General features: G+C 40.5%; 1 protein-coding gene across 1 annotated transcript in view; it reads right to left on the bottom strand.

Moving 5' to 3' along the window:
- Positions 1-423: 423 nt before the first annotated feature.
- The window catches only part of NRAS (NRAS proto-oncogene, GTPase), a 47858-nt gene continuing 29226 nt past the window's right edge, over positions 424-19055 (bottom strand). The window contains exons 2-6 of the mRNA XM_073615696.1: positions 11552-11679; positions 7944-8122; positions 7193-7352; positions 3249-3372; positions 424-1089 (exon numbers count right to left, since the gene is read on the bottom strand). Coding sequence (XP_073471797.1) covers positions 3253-3372; positions 7193-7352; positions 7944-8122; positions 11552-11662 — 570 coding nt within the window. The 5' untranslated portion in view covers positions 11663-11679 and the 3' untranslated portion in view covers positions 424-1089; positions 3249-3252. The remainder of the gene's footprint in view (positions 1090-3248; positions 3373-7192; positions 7353-7943; positions 8123-11551; positions 11680-19055) is intronic.

Below are 19055 nucleotides of genomic sequence, written 5' to 3'. Positions count from 1 at the left end.
CGCTGTTAAAGGTTTCTGCAACTTGGTTCATTTCTTAATTTTAGCTCAAAAGAAATGAACGTTTGCAGCAATGTGGAAAAACTGTGTTCTTACAAGACCCTTGTTGCCATATACTAGCAGATAATTACATACTTGATTCTTTACACCAAATATTTAGCTTCTATATGGCCAATAGGATTGTCCAGATTCAGGATCTTAATCTTACACATACATAATTGTATACAATAAATGCCATAATTTGCAGAAAAATACTGACCAAAGCATACCAAATACAGCAGTATAGCATAAGCAAATAGCTGAAAACTACTGGTTATAATTTGACCTGGTATTTGTCAATGAATTCTATGCAACCATGGTGGTGTGTGCCGAGATGAGTAAGGCAGACGGTGAATACTATAAAAATGATCAAGTATCAGCCAGGTCTACACTTTTTGGTCTGCGCATTTAATAAAATGTGTATTCTGGTCCTCCTGCTGTTGTACGTTACAAATAAGAGAAACAATTGTCATAGCCAGTAGACCACCAGGAGGCCAGATCAGCCAAGAGTGAGGGGCCATACAGGAATGACACCCTTGAATAAAAAGCCTGGTCCTAAAGCAGTTGTAAACTCAAAGTCTCTGTTGAAAGTCAAAGACCAGACAATTGATGACAGTAGTATGTGTGACATTATGTCAGTTCAAAAAACTCAATCCCTCTCTGTATGAGAAGTTCCTCTGAGCACAGTGGTATGGGGCCAAAGTTATTCACACATCGCAGGAAAAAAGTCAGGAAATGCAGGAATCCTTGAGATGAAGAGTTTCACTGAAATACAGGATAAGGAATCTTCAAATCACACTCTTCAGTGTTACCACTTGAGAACAGTCATGTCACAGACATTACCTTTGGTATTTGAGTAGCACAATGGGTGAGACACATAACTAAATCATTGTGATAACAGCATCCATACAAAAAGTGCACAGTGATAAGACCATCTGTGAACGAGGTATAACATTTGTTAAGTGGCATTTCCATGAGAACAGATTTGTGCAGGTGGGTCATGTGTTTTGGTCTTCTGGTAGAAGATACGGTCAGTACTTTTCTGATAAAAGTCTATAAATAAGGAAAAAGATCAGTAAAGTTTAGTCTGCATAAAAATAGATATAGAAGGTCTTCATATTTACATTTGACACAAAAGTTAATTTCCCTTATTCAGTGCATGCAGATTCAATGTTCTAGAACAAAAAAATAAAAATGGAACGGTACCTAGTAAATAAAAAACTGGCAGCTGTACTTTATGATTCATTTAAGAAAAAAGTTTGGTCCCCTTGGATTACAAGTTATTTTCCTCGCGATTGTGTCCTTATTGACCATTTAATATCCAACTAGGCAGGGGTGCCCTAACTAAACTTGCGCTTAACCTCTCCTTACCCTGTCCCACTCCTGGAGAGGGGGGTTAGTGGCTGCACAAATGCAGCTCTGCTACAAAGTACATAGAGAGGCAATATACACCAACTTTGAGTTGGTCCAAATTACCTACGAACTGGGAGATCATTATTTTTGAATTTGGTGCATTCAGATCAGCACTTTGTAAAGTGGTGCTATTAGGAACTACCCAAATCTGCCACATTTGGCACATAGCTACAGAAACCGGGGGCAGGAATTTTCAGATTTGGTCCATTTTAACCATTTGACCTCCGGAAGAATTAACCCCCTTCATGACCAGGCCATTTTTTGTGATACGGAACGGCATTACTTTAACTGACAATTGCACGGTGGTATTTTTTTTTTTTTTTTTTTTTTTTAAATATACACACATATATATTTATACACACACATTTTTTTTTACTTTCTACTATAAAACATATCCAATAAAATTAATGTAAAAATCAAATGTCTTCATAAAATTTAGGCCAATATGTATTCTGGTTTGCGCAAACATTATCCCATATTTTTATGGAATTTTTATCTATACTAGTAAAGGGGCGATCAAGGACTTCTAGTGGGACTGCGATATTGCAGCGGACAATCTGACACTTTGTGGGAACCTGTGACACTAAGACAGTGATCAGTGCTAAAATATATGCACGGTCACTGTACTAATGACACTGGCTGAGAAGGGGTTAAACATCTAGGGCGACCAAAGGGATAGATGCGTGCCTAACCAGTGTTTTTGTGTATACTGTGTGGTGCTTTCACTAAGCGATGTGCTGATTTTTATTCCCTTTGCAGGGAAATAAAATCCAGCACATCCCCACTGACAGGACAGAGCTCTGCCTTGTTTACATATACAGAGCTCCATCCAGTCAGTCTCCTCACTGATAAGCGGCAGGCTCACGCCGCTTATTGGTATACACAGACACACATACGCGATTCTGCGCAGATCGGTCAACCTGTAGTAGAAGTAAAGCTACAACAGGCTGGTCACTAAGTGGTTAAATCAGGAGAGGGAGGGGGAGAGGGGGGAGAGGAGGGAGAGAGGGAGAGACACACGAAAATGTGAACCCCTTAGAATTAAAGGAGGTGGTTTTCTGTGGAAATTTGCCATAAGAAGTGATCTAATCCTCACCAGAATAGACAAACACAGTGTGCTTAAGCTGTTAACACAAAACAATCCTTTTTTTGTGTCTTTATTGAACACACCCATTAAACATCCATAGTGCTGCAGGAAAAAGTAAGTGAACCCTAGAGTTAATAGTTGGTTGAACCTCCTTTGTCAGCAATTACTTTAAGCCAGCACTTTCAGGTGCTCTGGATCAGACCCGTCTAAAAAAAAAAAAAGAAAAAAAAAAAAAAAACGACATTTGTAAGACGTCTGATTTGAACGGCTCTCTTTAACTCATTACGCAGCATCTCTATGGGGTTAAAAGCAGTAGTAAGGTACCTGTAGGTATAATGATTATCTCCTGAACGTGCACCATTTAGGAGATATTCACATTGTACAGAGTGGGCCAAACTTCCTCTTCTAGGTTCCTGTTGGCGCTCTCGGCTCCTGCTGTTCTGTGTCTGACACGAAAGAAAGCAGCTTGCTCCCAAGGCACACTACCAACGCTTAGTTATTGGTGCAGAACCCTAACGTACTACCCTATAACTGCATGCACTACTGCCCCCCCCCCCCATTATAAAATCCAGTTCTGCCACTGGATTTCATCATTAGAGCAGATTTCATCATGCCTATACATGGCCCAGTCTACTACTGGGCCACTTGCACTACAAATTGCACTTTGTATGCACAGATGTAAAGGCTGTAATGCCTAGATCTAAGCTCTTACCTATTTACATGAGCGAGCAGGGCAATCGGATACAGCCTTGGTTGCTGTCTTCATTGCTGTCCAGTTTTTTCATCCTGTACTGATGGATTTCACGGACCAGTGTATAGAAAGCATCTTCAACACCCTACAATAACCATTTAAGAACAAAAAGGTTCATAAAAAAAAAAAAAAGAAGAAGAAGAAGAAGAAGTAAAACTGCAGCACTATTTATGCACGTTGTCACTTTACATGATTATCACACGGCAACACAGTGCAACAACTGTAATCAAAATTAGTAACATGTGGAATCCATCTATTAGGCTATTTATGTTAGATTAAGAAAATTACAGACATTGTGGTGACTTTCCCACTGTTTTTTGTCTACTTTCAACCCTTGTTCAACTCGAATAGCTAAAATCTTTTTGCATTAAGACAGTAGTGTGACAAATATTGCATTGCATAGCAACTTGATGCGTACACATGCTCCTACTGCTCCAAGATGAATCAGTACTCAGCTGTGTGGTCTGTATAGTCTGGGGTGCAGGCCTAGTTGCAACTGTAGTGATTCAAGTAACAAAGATCCAGATGGCTGCACACCCAACTGAAGATACAAAAAACTGCCTTTATTGTAACGCCACATATAAAAGCAACACTGATGTACAGACAGGGGAGGGGAGAGATTAACACGTTGCACACTAAAGCTTCTGCAATTTGTATACTAAGAAATAAATGTAAACAAAGGCGCATGCCAGCAGTCGGTAATAGATCATACTAACACATACAATTCAGACCCTACCCCAGGCCACTTTGATCTCTTGGCGACGGCCCAAAGAGAACTGAATCTTCACCTGACAGAAATCACAAAGCTAGAAATATATAAAAACAGGCAACGATTCATTGAACAGGGTGACATGAATGGCCATCTCCTAGCCATGTTGGCCCACCATGACCAACCACTTACACTGATCCCCACTATAACCATCTCTGGTGGTGAGACAGTAACAACCCTCTTGGACATACTAAAGGAATTTAATAACTTCTATGAATCTTTCTATACCTCTGGTCTGCCCTCCGACTTTCGACCTGAGGAGCTACAAGATCTGTTAGATCCTCTGGCTCTCGGGTGGCTATCGGACACAGAACGAGAGATATTAGTGCAACCTTTCACAGCTTTAGAGGTTCTAAACGCAATCCAATCCTTCCCCTCTTTAAAGGCACCAGGCCCAGACGGGTTGCCAATAGATTTCTATAAAACACATGGGGAGGTACTGGCACCGCAGTTGGCATTACTATATACGAAATGCCTTTCGGAGGGGAAATTACCAGAATCTATGTACCATGCATATCTGATCTTGATATATAAACCTCAGAAAGACCCTACTTCCTGTACATCTTATAGGCCCATTGCGCTACTAAACAATGACTTTAAAATGTTAACAAAACGCCTTGCCATTAGATTATACCCAATGTTACCCTCAGTAATAGACTCCGATCAAACAGGTTTCATGCCCTGCAGAGCCACAGACGTCAACATTTGTAGACTCTTCACAAATATCCATGCCCAGCACCTCAATAACGGATCTCAAACTGTTGCTTCCTCAGACATTGAGAAGGCATTTGACAGTTGAGTGACCCTTCTTGTGGGAGACATTGTATAGAATGGGGTTCCCTTTGCTCTTCATTAAATGGCTTCAGGTGATATACAAATGCCCTACCTCCTCGGTGCGTCAGGGGGGGGGTCGATTATCTGACCCCTTCAGGCTCTCCAGGGGAACAAGACAGGGATGCTCTCTCTCCCCGGCATTATTTGCCCTTGCCGTAGAACCAGTGGCGGAGGCACTGCACACTACCCCACATATTAAAGGCCTGTGCATTGGTCTGCTGGAGGAGAGGTTAGCCGTGTATGCCGATGAAATGCTACTTTTTCTCGGCGATGCAGGTCCATCATTACAGGGTGCACTGACAGTGCTGAACACCTTTGCCAAAATCACAGGGCTAAAAAGTAAACTGGACCAAATCTTTGCTATTCCCAATAGACCAGGCCGCAAAGACGAACTCCCCTCCAGACATCCCCCTTCAGTGGGTAGACACTTTCAATTACCTAGGTGTTATGGTTTCCTCTCAAGCTAGGGAGTTCATCCCTCTCAACCTAGACCCAGTTATACTAGATTTAAAGATCAAACTTAAGTCATGGGGGAATTTGCCACTGTCCTTATGGGGCAGAGTTAACCTTCTCAAAATGAAAATCATTCCCAAACTTCCAAACTTACCTATCTCTTTAGACATTCCCCGCAATGGATTCCCAAATCTTTCTTTAAAAGGCTCAGTCAGATTTTCTCCTCCTTTCTATGGGGCCCCTCCCCGCCAAGATATAAGCTGAGCACCTTGATGAGACTGAGAAAGCAACGTGGTATGACATTCCCAGATTGCTATAAATACTATCAAGCCGCACAGCTGGTGACGGCGACATGGTGGCTAGATCCAGATAAATCAAATTCAGCTACAGTCCTGGAGGCAGCGATGGTGGATCATTAGAAGCACTTAAATTGCTGGTCTACAGGGGACCTTGTGCCCCATACCCCCTGACCCTCTCCATGCATACCACCTTATGCGCATGGAAGGCGGGTCTGGCGGTGGAAAAATATAGACCTAATGAAATCTCACCCAACGCTCCGATTTGGCTGAAACCTAATATCCCTCACTTTTACAAAATGCTAAATCCATACGCATGGACCAAATATGGTATCAAACTTATATCACAGATAACATCGAACACCACATTAATCCCCTTGTCTCAACTCTCACAGACACATAATATACCAAATCATTATGTATTTCGCTACATGTAATTATCTCATGCCTTCGCCACACAATTCCCACAATCCTCCTGCATGGTGTTCCAGTCAGGGTTGGAAAAGACACTCTGCTCCAGATGTGCCGAAAAACCAACCTCCCATCTTTATGAACATCTGATATTTGTGTCTCTCCCATCCATGGATAATCTCTGGTCCTGCTGGCAAAGAGATATCCCAACACTGGACAACGATGACTGGAATGAGGTTTGGGATTTCCCCTTTAGCTCCCTGGTTTCACTACGAGACAGACTTTTGCAGTTTAAAATAGTACATAGAACTTACTACACACCATATAGACTTCATAAAATGAAACCCGAGCACTCTGAAGAATGCGGGAAGTGTAACACCTCCCAGGGAGACTCTACACATTTTCGGGGCTTGCCCTAAGATTCAGCAATATTGGACCGAGGTGCTAGATATGATCAATCTGGTCGCCTCGGACACAATACCGATGACGATGGAGGTGTGTCTCTTGGGACTCATAGAAACAATAGTGCCGACTGTTGCAAAGAGGACATTGATTGGGTTATTACTCTTTTATGCCCAGAAAAACATTGCTATGCACTGGAAAAAACCCACGGTGCCTTCTCTGGCTCAATGGAAGCGTCTCATAAACAAGAGCCTTCCACTATATAAAGATAAGTATGCAAATAGAGGTTGCCCACTGAAATAGGACAAAATTTGGCGTACATATCTAGCTCAACCTACTACAGCTTGATAGACGAGGGAAAAAGACACAGATTAAATTTTTACATGTCAACTTGTACTCATATGCCCAAATTTTTAAGTAGAGGAATGTGTGCCTGAGCAAGAAATAGCTGGTTCCAAAACTGTGAAACTGAAACTGTGAGAAGACATCAGAAATCCTAGTTATTTCGATGTATCCCAAGTAAGCACTGATAAAGTCATGAACTGTTTAATTACATGCTAATCATGCAGATGTTGTGATGCACTTATTGGTTTGTTGTTTGAGTATGTGTTTTCTTTTTGTTCAAAAATACAATAAAAAAAGAGTTTCAAAAAAAAAAAAAGGAGCATGCACAATTCCCCCTCTGTGCAGTCCGATTCACTAATTTCTGTGCAATAGCTTGACGTTTAAAACGCACATACCTGTCTTGTTTTCGCAGAGGTCTCAATAAAGGGGATACCATAACTTCTTGCCAGCTCCTGAGCTTGCTTGGTGTCTACAGTCCTGGTTGGTAAATCACACTTGTTACCTACAAGTACCATAGGGACATCATCTGAGTCTTTCACTCTCTTTATTTGTTCCCTGTATTAGAAAAAACATTTTTTTTTAGGAAACAGCACAGATATTAATGCTACTGATTTAATACAGAAATGCCATGCATAATAAAACAATGTGCAAATTGCAGTAATCATATTTATTAAACTCATAAATGATGGAAGAATACTAATTTGTTGCTTTTGATCACTATGCATTGCTCCCTGCTTTACTGTAAAAGCCTGTCACCAAAATATTTTATGTAATGGGAAGCCAGAAATGTCAACAAAGCACTATTTCCTGTTGGCTTGCATTTAAAAACCATAAACAGATATTTGTTTGCCCAGTTGGTCTCTGTTGCCAAGCAATAACTTGGGAGGACAGGTCTTTTACTGGCAGGGATGTGAGAGTTATATCTCAACAGAACTGCTTTCTGGCTGCATTTTCATAGGCTATAAGTTTATGGTTGTTTGAGGGACCAACTTACAAAGCAAAAAACGAACTGGCCACCCAGTGAAAATGGAAGGCCGATACTACCAGCAAAATAGTTAGATATACCATAAAAGGAAAAAAAAAAAAAAAAAAACTTTCCCTATTAAGAAAATTTAACATTTTATTAATGAAAAAGTGCACAATTACCTATAGGAATTGATGTCCGCAAAAGATTTGCTATTGTTAATAGCAAACACGCAAAGGAACCCTTCACCAGTTCGCATATACTGGTCACGCATGGCACTGTACTCCTCTTGACCTGCAGTGTCCAAAATATCCAGCAAGCATGTCTCCCCATCAATCACCACCTGCTTTCTGTAGGAATCCTAGAGTAAAAACAGGAAAAAAAATTCATTACGGCAATATAGACAGACATCATTGGTCTAAATTTTTCTGCCGTCTTTTATGGAGTTTCAGCTAGAAGATTTGTATTTATAAATTCACACAGCTCCCAACACACTGTTTGGTATTTTAAACCTATTTGCTAATCCTTCATAATTACAAAATACCTTTGTTTATTTAATGTAAGACAACCCAAAGACAATCTGTGTACTTGAGTCTGCCTACCCGCCAGATGACTTGGAAATACTCAAGTGCACATAGAAATTGCCTTTGTGGTGTTCGCTATTAAAGGCCAGGGAAGATGTGCAAATTGAGGGATAGAGACCGCCCTTGAACATACACAAAAGCAACTTTATTGGGTACACCTAACACTCAGTAGGAACCGCCTACTTTATCTGAAGCATGGATCCAACAAAAGCCGCAGAGCCTAATGAATTATGAGAAACTATCACTTTATATATAGATAATTTGATTTACGGTCAATACTTGAGACTTAAAACGTAACTGCAGTGAAGACAGCCATTTTGAAAAGGAAGCAAAAGCGCTCCAGCTACGCTTTAAACAACGCAGATACAGCAGTAAATGCCTTAAAAAGGCCTACATCAGGGCAAAAAACAAAAATAGAATGTCTTTAAAACATGATCCTAAACCTGTTAAAGCCAACCCAGGGATCGGGTTGATCACTCGTTTCTTGGGTCAGCACCGTCAGGTGCGTGACATCATACAGAAACATTGGTATCTCCTGATGGCAGATGACAATGTTTCAACACATCAAGAAATACCCCGAGATCACCTTCAGAAGATCACGATCCCTTAGGGACAATCTTGTACATAGCCACTAACAACTCCCAGACAGCAATCTCCAAGAGGGCTAAAGGTACAAGACCTTGTCATAAATGTAACTTTTGTCATTACATTCATGCTGCACGACATGTCACCCTCCCAAATGGGCGTCTACACAAACCCAAATTCATGGCAACATGCCAATCAATTGAAGTGGATGAATGTAGTGCTGTGTGAATGTGAGGCATTTTACGTGGGAAAAAGCCAAACGAATATTCTTCCACCGTATTAGGGACCATGTTTCCCTTGTATCGAAAAAGAGAATGGAGACACCAATAAGCCGCCACATGGGCCTGTATCATAATTTTGACTGCTCCAAAAAGCATTTTTGCTTTGGAGCATATTCCCCCAGGAGAAAGAGGTGGTGACTATGACAAAACGCTATTACAGCGTGAAGCACGCTGGATACATGACCTGTCTGCCTTTAAGCATCCTGGTTTAAATGATGCCTTCAGTTTTAAACCCTTTCCTTAGTGAATCATCTAATTTTTTTCCTTTTTCCCCCCCCTTTTCTTTCATGTTCTTTTTCATGTTTTATGTATTCCAGGTCCGGCAAATGTTAAATCACTGTTGTAAGGTCTTGGATATATTTGTGCCATATACAATATTTCCTTTTTAAATATGTGGGTATCTATCAATCTTCTCCGGGCTCTAAATCATTTAAGCATTTCCTCCATATAAAAGTACACATTTATATTCACAAAGTTTTTGCATGTGAATAAGTGCCCTTTGCATGCTCTCTTTTCCGCACCCACTCATTTGGTTTTGCTTCTCTGGTGGCCGTACGGACACCCAGGGCACTAATCTGGCTGTGCCTCTAATCAATCACCCAGCTGATTGGAGCCCTAGAAGCTTCAGTCCCTGGTCTGCCTATCCGGACCCATTTTTGACCATTCTTTTCCTGCACTGCAATATGTGATTGCAGCCTTATCGCTGCCATTCCTATTGCTTGCATGGCCTTACCCCCCATTGGTTAATTTATCCCAGTAGGGCATTCCCTTTACAAAGATGGTGTGTTCGCTTGTGACGTCAACAGCGTCACATTCTGCGCGCCGTCTTTGAGATCTGGCGCAAGCGCATGGGCATCTTCACTTCGTGTCCACGACCCGGCGGCTACATCAGACGCCGACGAGACAGGAGGAACATATGAATGCAGCTTTTCGTTGCAACCATCTGATAGAGGCGCCCTGTGAGTGGGAGATTGAACATCTCTCCCACCTCTCTCTCCACACTATCGATTTCTTAAACTCAGGTAAGTCACCGCTCTGCATCTGCTCTGCAATTAGCAGATTCAGCTATTGACTCATTAAGATATTCAGTTTTGGCTTCTTTTTCTTTCGCCTCTATGACTCCCTAGATTCCCTCTTAGTGAGCATTACTCGAACAGTGCCATTTATCCTAAGTGGGTCCAAACGTATATGTTCCCTTCATATTTCAGCTGGACACTCCTTTGATGCATACCCCACGCTGGACTTGATTTTTGACCAGCAGGACACTAATATTGATTCAACCTTTCCAGCACTTATTTGAGGTAACTCTGACGTTATATTTTTTAGTTTTTGTTTGGTTTTTGATATCAACAATTGATAATTTTCCTTCAACATACACATATCCCTGAAAGAGGGGACAGGGAGGTATGTAAATTAATTTCCTCCTGCGACCACATGAAAGCAAACTCCTGGGTGGGGCACTCTGAACATATATGGGACGTATAATTTTCCATCCTTAGTCAAGTTTTTTATACAGTTCTAAGCAGCCTGGGTAAGATCCTTCCCACATCTACATATATCTTTCTATATTCGTTTCATCTGACCATTATTGTATTTATTGATTATCTGCATACTAATGCTATGCCAATACTATTAGTATTGATGTGTTTGTTTTTTTGTCTGATCAAAACAATTAACATGAGGTCTCATTCCTGTCTTTTTTGTTATCCTTAGCATATTTTACACTTCACCAGAATCTCCTGAAGAAGCTTAAAAAAGCGAAACATGTTGAGTGGTAGTGTCTGTATATATGCCTTTCAATGGAACATACAATTCTTGATATGGATGGTTTAATTTCCTCATGTTTTTTATCTTTGTAATAAAATATTTAAAAATGTTATTGATTATGTAATTGTGTCTTCACACTTTCTATCTTTAACACCGTTAAAAGTCCCGGGGTTTGTTACACCCCCCCCCCCCTATTTAATGTTATGGAAAAGTAATGTTTACTGCCTACCTGTATTGTTTATCATTTTTATAAAATATTTCAAAACACCTTGTACATTGGTTCACACTTGTGCAGCTCTGCCTTGTGTGGGCACTGCAGGTCATTCATTTGAATGGGCTGCTGTGCCTCCTGCAAACGCAGGAAAAAGGTCCCTGCATCTCTACTGAAAATGCGGCCCGAACAGAAACCACAAGTGCAGAAACTGCACTGTGATTAGGATGTTAGAATAATGGCGCGCGTCTCTTAAACGCGTTTTTGTCTGAAGGTGGTTGTGGAACCACCCACAGAAAGCGTGAACCTAGGAAAACAAAAACATCTTAGCTGATGAGCAAGGTGACAAGTGTATGACTTACCTCAATTGTAGGGTCGTACTCGTCTACAAAATGGTTCTGTATAAGCTGTATTGTTAAGGCACTTTTTCCAACACCCCCGGCTCCCACCACCACCAGTTTGTATTCCGTCATTTCTGTAGACCAATTACCTGATAGACAAAGAAAGCACGTTCAGTAGACTTTATATGCAGCCTGTATTAGGGGAGACATACAGGCAACAACTGTGGACCTTTTTCTGAAAATGGTAACTGCCTGGATGACTGACTTCATGCCTTCTGATACGCTGAAAGGCATGCAGCCAGCAAAGTCAAACTCAGGTACAAACTTGTTCTTGGTCATTGATGCAACTGGATTTTAAGTGAAGATTTCTCGTGTCCATTGAAAAGATGGACAATGACTTTAGCACAAGAACTACAAACTACAGTTGTGTCCGTTACATATCCCTGGCAGCAGCTCTAATATGTTAACTATTTTTGGTGCACCAGCACCCCAAAACAGCCTGCTTAAAATGTGTCAAATACCACATAAAGAAGCATTGAAACGGCAACATATCCATTCAGGAAGAGGAGACCAAAATTTTAAAAAAACAAAAAAAGGAGAGAAGAAAAAAAAAAGGTCAGAACCATAAACACGATATTTGGAGAGGGGTCAACAAGGCCTATGAAGAAAAGCATACCATCCCTATACCTTGAATCTCAGCTGTTGCAGAGGGTGGGGCGTTAGCTATAGCAGCACAGGATATTTTGTTAAAACTGATGGCAAGATGAACAAAGCATATTATGAGAACATTGAGGGAAACTGCACTAGGCGGAAATTTGACTTACCAAAATGTCAATGATCCAAAACATAAGGCCAAGTTGACAGTTCAGTGGCTGCCAGGGTGGATAAAAATCAATCATTTAAAAAAAAAAAAAAAATGTGATTATTAAATTTATTTTAATAAAATGGTTTTGGAGTAAAAAAACCTATCTAAAGATACATTATTCATTTAGTTTATTCAGCATGAAATGGAGCTTAGTTATGTAGCATGAGACGGTATATTCTGCAATATTTACATTTTTGGTAAACTCATTCAATGAATCCAAGCTCTGCAAGCTGAGATAACATGCACTGTATTGATGCAGTCAGACAATTTCACAGTAACCATGAGATAAAACAAAGTTCAGGAATATTCCTTTATCCCATTGCTTTGCAAATCCATGTACACTACAAACTGTATGATTGAATCGGTTCTTATCGCTGTTTTACTAACCTGACAGCTTATTCCAAACAGGAAAACTTCATTTTGTTTGCAAATATTAAAGATGCTACCTACCAGCATGAATAGGTCCTTACATTTAAAGAGCACCTGTCATTTCAGATCCATCATGGCAGGGCCTGTTAGTGGGCTGCTGCCACGTTCCTCACCTTGTTGTGTCACTGCCGCATCACCAGCCGTCCCATTAAAGTGAATGGGACCATTGGTGAGTCAACAGAGGGTCAGAGGAGGAGCTGCTGCAGGACTTAGATGACAACAGTAGCTCTGTAAAAAAATTAAGATTTTAATCACGCCTTTTTACTAGCGATTTAAATCAAATCCACCCTGGTGGCTGCAGCTGAGAATAAATAAAAAAAGGTTCTGGAGTGGCGATCACAAACCTCTGAAGTCCATATTACTACACCACTTTGGTTCAAAAAAAATTTTACAGCACCAGGAAGCTTTTTAACCAAATAACTTACAGGACTTAGATAGTTTTTGCAAAGAATAAAACCACATAAGAATAAATACATTTAAAAGAAGTCTAAGTTTATGAAACCTGGAACAGAACTATTTTATAGCGTATGCAAACTTTAGTGCTTTCTATGATGTGTTGGTTTTAACATCAGTGACAGCTTTTAGTCTTTGATAGTTGTAAATGAGGCCATGTTGTTCTCCTTTTTTTAAATGTATTTATTCTTATGTGGTTTTATTCTTTGCAAAAACTATCTAAGTCCTGTAAGTTATTTGGTTAAAAAGCTTCCTGGTGCTGTAAAATTTTTTTTGAACCAAAGTGGTGTAGTAATATGGACTTCAGAGGTTTGTGATCGCCACTCCAGAACCTTTTTTTATTTATTCTCAGCTGCAGCCACCAGGGTGGATTTGATTTAAATCGCTAGTAAAAAGGCGTGATTAAAATCTTAATTTTTTTACAGAGCTACTGTTGTCATCTAAGTCCTGCAGCAGCTCCTCCTCTGACCCTCTGTTGACTCACCAATGGTCCCATTCACTTTAATGGGACGGCTGGTGATGCGGCAGTGACACAACAAGGTGAGGAACGTGGCAGCAGCCCACTAACAGGCCCTGCCACGATGGATCTGAAATGACAGGTGCTCTTTAAATGTAAGGACCTATTCATGCTGGTAGGTAGCATCTTTATTATTTGCAAACAAAATGAAGTTTTCCTGTTTGGAATAAGCTGTCAGGTTAGTAAAACAGCGATAAGAACCGATTCAATCATACAGTTTGTAGTGTACATGGATTTGCAAAGCAATGGGATAAAGGAATATTCCTGAACTTTGTTTTATCTCATGGTTACTGTGAAATTGTGTGACTGCATCAATACAGTGCATGTTATCTCAGCTTGCAGAGCTTGGATTCATTGAATGAGTTTACCAAAAATGTAAATATTGCAGAATATACAGTCTCATGCTACATAACTAAGCTCCATTTCATGCTGAATAAACTAAATGAATAATGTATCTTTAGATAGGTTTTTTACTCCAAAACCATTTTATTAAAATAAATTTAATAATCACATATTTTTTTTTTTTTTTTTTAAATGATTGATTTTTATCCACCCTGGCAGCCACTGAACTGTCAACTTGGCCTTATATTTTGGATCACTGACATTTTGGTAAGTCAAATTTCACATGGGTTTATAGGTACAGCAAAATGACAGAGTTAACCCGCGTTCAAGGCATGTTAAATCACAGTTCAATATATATACATAGGAAAGTGAACGCTCTGGAAGCTTCAAAAACATGTTCTGAACGTGTCAAAAATTTTATAGACATGTTGCAATTCGATAAAGACTGCAGACTGTGTCAAAGCATAGAGAACATAACATGCTCTAAAATTTTTGATGCGACTAAAGCAAAGCTAACATGTGTATGATGTCCCATCCTCCTGCAATTGTTTTAACTACCTACTGCCTTGGGGCAATAAAAATGTGCCAAAATGCCTGTTTTTGTTGCATTGCATTTTTTAAGCCCATGTGAAAGAAGTCTAAGTTTATGAAACCTGGAACAGAACTATTTTATAGCGTATGCAAACTTTAGAATAGGACCTTTTTTTTACATACTTTATACTATTAGTTTTGGGGTTGTGCTTTTCGTGACGCTTATTCATTTATTTAAAATCACATGAAAATATATTTGGTTTAATCACTCATGTCAACTAAAAAAAAAAAAAAATAGTTCACGTCTTACAGACTCTGCCAGTGTTATGCATGCTTATGAGCACAACTGTATAATTGGGTAAATAACAGTAAGCTACTACAGTATAGACCCAAACAATATATTAAATATCTCATGACAACCGCAAAAATTTTACAGATAAAAAAAAAAAAAAAAAAAAAGTGTACTAAAGAATATCGGAGGCAGAGAATAAACATGTGTCTAGCAACTAGCACAAAACGCGCCAGCTGATGGGAGTTGGGCAGTCAAGTGCCTGTTTTTAAAAACAGGAGTGTTGTCAGGCAGTTATGACACATAATAAAATAAAACTGCAAAACATGATGAATAAGACGGAAGCTTCCTTTTCCTTTCAACATGTACATGACCTCTTGAAGTATATATAAAAAAAAAAAAAAAAAAAAAAAACACAACATGGTTAAAGTAGAACTCTGCTATTCAGTATTGTCTGAATCTAAAGTAGCCAACAACACTTACTATTGATTAGAATAACATGCCCCTAACAGTCATAGCACATCATAAAAAATAAAGATAAAATAGCTAGATCGTGTTTGATCTAGGGCAGAGTCATGGCTAGGGGCAACAGTATTATACACAGGATAGAAAAAAAAACAAGTTTTATATATAGGGCCAGTGTGTTTTATTAGGAGGAAAAAAAAAAAAAAGCAAACTGGACAATTTTCTGTATATGTGTACACATAAACTATATTACCAAAAGTATTGGGACGCCTGCCTTTACACGCACGTGAACTTTAATGGTGTCTTAGTCTGTAGAGTTCAATATTGAGTTGGCCCACCCTTTGCAGCTATAACAGCCTCAACTCTTCTAGGAGGGCTGTCCACGGGAATGTTTGACTGTTCTCCCAGAAACACATTTGTGAGGTCAGGTACTGATGTTGGACAAGAATGCCAGGCTCGCAGTCTCTGCTCCAATTCATCCCAAAGATGTTCTATCGGGTCGAGATCAGGACTCTGCAAGCCAGTCAAGTTCCTCCACCCCAAACTCGCTCAGCCATGTCTTTATGGACCTTGCTTTGTGTACTGGTTCAAATCATTTAGTGAAGGGGGATTGTGGTGTGGGGTTGTTTTCAGGGGGTTGGGCTTGGGCCCTTAGTTCCAGTGAAGGGAACTCTTAAGGCGTCAGCATACCAAGACATTTTGGACAATTTCATGCTCCCAACATTGTCGGAACAGTTTGGGGATGGCCCCTTCCTGTTCCAACATGACTGCACACCAGTGCACAAACAAGGTCCATAAAGACATGGATGAGCGAGTTTGAGGTGGAGGAACTTGACGGACAATCACAGCCAGTGAGGAGAGAGCAGGAGTGGGGCCAAGCCACGCTCTGTTTGTCAATGGACTTGCTATGGGTACACTCCACAGAGGAGGAGCCTGCACCGGCAGCGGGGGACCCTAGAAGAGGAGGATTGGGGCTTCTCTAAACAAAACCACTGTACCCCATACATACCCCCCCCATACTTACCTGAGCCCCATCTCGATCCAGCGATGTGCACGAGTGCCTTGGCCCTCCGGGACTCTCCCTCCTAATTGGCTGAGACACAGCAGTGGCACCATTTGGTCCCACTGCTGTCAAAGTCAGTTAGCCAATGAGGAGAGAGAGGGAATGGGGCCAAACTGCAGCTCCATGTTTGAATGGACACACAGAGCTGCGGCTTGGCTTGGGTGCACCCATAGCAAGCTGCTTGCATTGTAAAGCGCTGCGTAAACTGTTGGCGCTATATAAACCCTGTATAATAATAATAATAATAATAATAATAATAATAAATGTGGGAGCACTCAATAGGAGGGAGGGGCCAGGAGCGCCGGTGAGAGACCCGATCCAGGCTCCAGGATCCAGGCTGCTCTGTGCAAAACCACTGTGCACACAGCAGGTAAGTATAACATGTTTTTTTTTTTTTTTTCTTTAAAAATAACAAAGGAGACATTAGTATCACTTTAAGTTTGCTATAGCCTCATGTATAAAGCATTTGGCAGTTTTTTTCCATAAAATTCAGTTTTTCACCTTGTTTTCATCCTTTACGGCATCTTAGTGCTGCTGAACTCATTCAACCTTTTCAGGAATCGTCTGTGTAAATGCACTAACTCCAGTGTCAGCTACACATCACTTGTTTGGACCAGCTTCCTGATCGTGATAATAACATGCCATTTGTTTCAGCACCGACGCTTGCAGTTACAACAAGGACAGTCAGTGACAGGTTGAAAATGCAGGGGCATAACTGGGAGACAGATGGCACCCGATAAAAGGAGGTGCAAGAGCAAAGAAATTCAAAGGATCACTAGATATTTTAGTTAAAATAGCATATTTAACATACTGAAAATAACTTTTATAACATTATGCTACATTAACTCTCGTCATCATTAGTATTTTGAAGCTTAGATATTTAGACCAAGTTCAGCAGCATTCATATACATCAGTTATCCTGACAATAACGCTATGGCTAATTTTTCAGTTTGATATTGGGCCTGAAAACTAGGAATGTGCACAGCGGCACATTCCTAGTTCTGTGCTGCAAGGCAAAATTAATGTTCTCACAGCGAGGGGGTATTTCTTTTATATGCACTTAAAAATGAGCATGTAAGCATTGTTTTGTGGGATTTATGGAGAAGAACTCAGAATGTGTGGGGCAAAGATAGTGCGTTTTTCCACACATCTAACAGTTATATGCAAGTTTAAGTAAACGTGACAAAAAAGGCTTACATAAACCATGTTATCGCCTGCTAAATTGTCCGGTAGGTCTTAAAAAAAACGCTATTCTAACAAGTTTTGATTGACATGGCTCACATACCTCATACAGCCTGGGAACAGCACCTGACGGACAGAGGAAGGAAAAGGCAGGACACGGCTGGGAAGGACAGGGCCTCAAGGGATGTACAGGCTGCACACAATATGTGGAAAACAATCAAGATTTTCTCTGTGTTTATGCCTTGAATGGCCAACTGTAGCATGAAATATAATGTAGACAGTCCAAACATTCAGCTTTTGGGCGTATGTAGACGATAAAGTCATTAATATCTCCAAAATTTGCAGCAGTGTTTAGAACAATGTAATGTTTGAGATTCCCTTTTAACCACTTGCCGACCAGCCGCCACCATACTGTTGCAGGTTGGCTCTATTGCTCGAATCGCTGCAGCTGTACGTCAGTTCATGCAATAGATACAGTGGGGGGGCGCGCGCCTGCAGCGATGAGTGTGACCGGCGGGCGTAATGTCCGCCGGCCACCCTTGATTGCTTCACAGCAGAGCCAGAACAGAAATCTGTCAATGTAAACAAACCCCGTTATGACAGGGGAGTAGAGTGATAGTCTTTTCCTAGTGATCAGGAACAGTGATCTCTCTCCTCCTCCAGTCAGTCAGTCAGTCCCCTCCCACCACAGTTATAAACACCTCCCAGGGAACAAATTTATCCCCTTGATCACCACTAGTGTTAGCCCCTTCCCTGCCAATGTAATTTAAACAGTGATCAGTGCATGTTTTACAGCACTAATCGCTGTATAAATGTCACTGAAATCAAAAAAAGTGTCACATGCCCGATCTGTCCACCACAATGTTGCAGTCCCGCTAAAAATCTCTGATCACCGTCATTACTAGTAAAAATAATAAATACAAAAATTAAAACAGCAGGAGGTTATCTAATACCACCAACAGAAAGCGATTTGTGGGGGGGCAAATTTTGTTTGTGTACAATGTCGCACGATCACACAATTGTCAGTTAAAGCGAGGCAATGCCATAGCGCAAAAAATGGCCTGGTCATTAAGGGGGTAAAATCCTTCCAGCCCTCAACTGGTTCGAAAATCTTTCAGGGTTCAGCGTGTATGGACATACCTTACTGTTTTTTTTTTTAGTTTTTTTTTTTTTTTTTACAGGTCCTTTTGTTGGCAAGCATTGAAAAAAAAAATGTTGCAGGCCATCTGGTGAGTGCACCCTAAAAAGTATCCCAAAGCTGGCCACAGAACATTCAAAACCATGTATGGGCAGGCTGGATGTACCTAAGTTGATACAACCAGCCTGACAGATTTTGCATGTGATTATTGCTAGTGGCTGTCACAGCCACTAGAAATATTCACTATGTTC

Source organism: Aquarana catesbeiana, linkage group LG02 (assembly GCF_042186555.1).
Source record: "Aquarana catesbeiana isolate 2022-GZ linkage group LG02, ASM4218655v1, whole genome shotgun sequence".
Taxonomy (NCBI): domain Eukaryota; kingdom Metazoa; phylum Chordata; class Amphibia; order Anura; family Ranidae; genus Aquarana; species Aquarana catesbeiana.
Note: the sequence above shows the minus strand (reverse complement) of the source record. Positions and strands in the feature narration are given on the sequence as shown.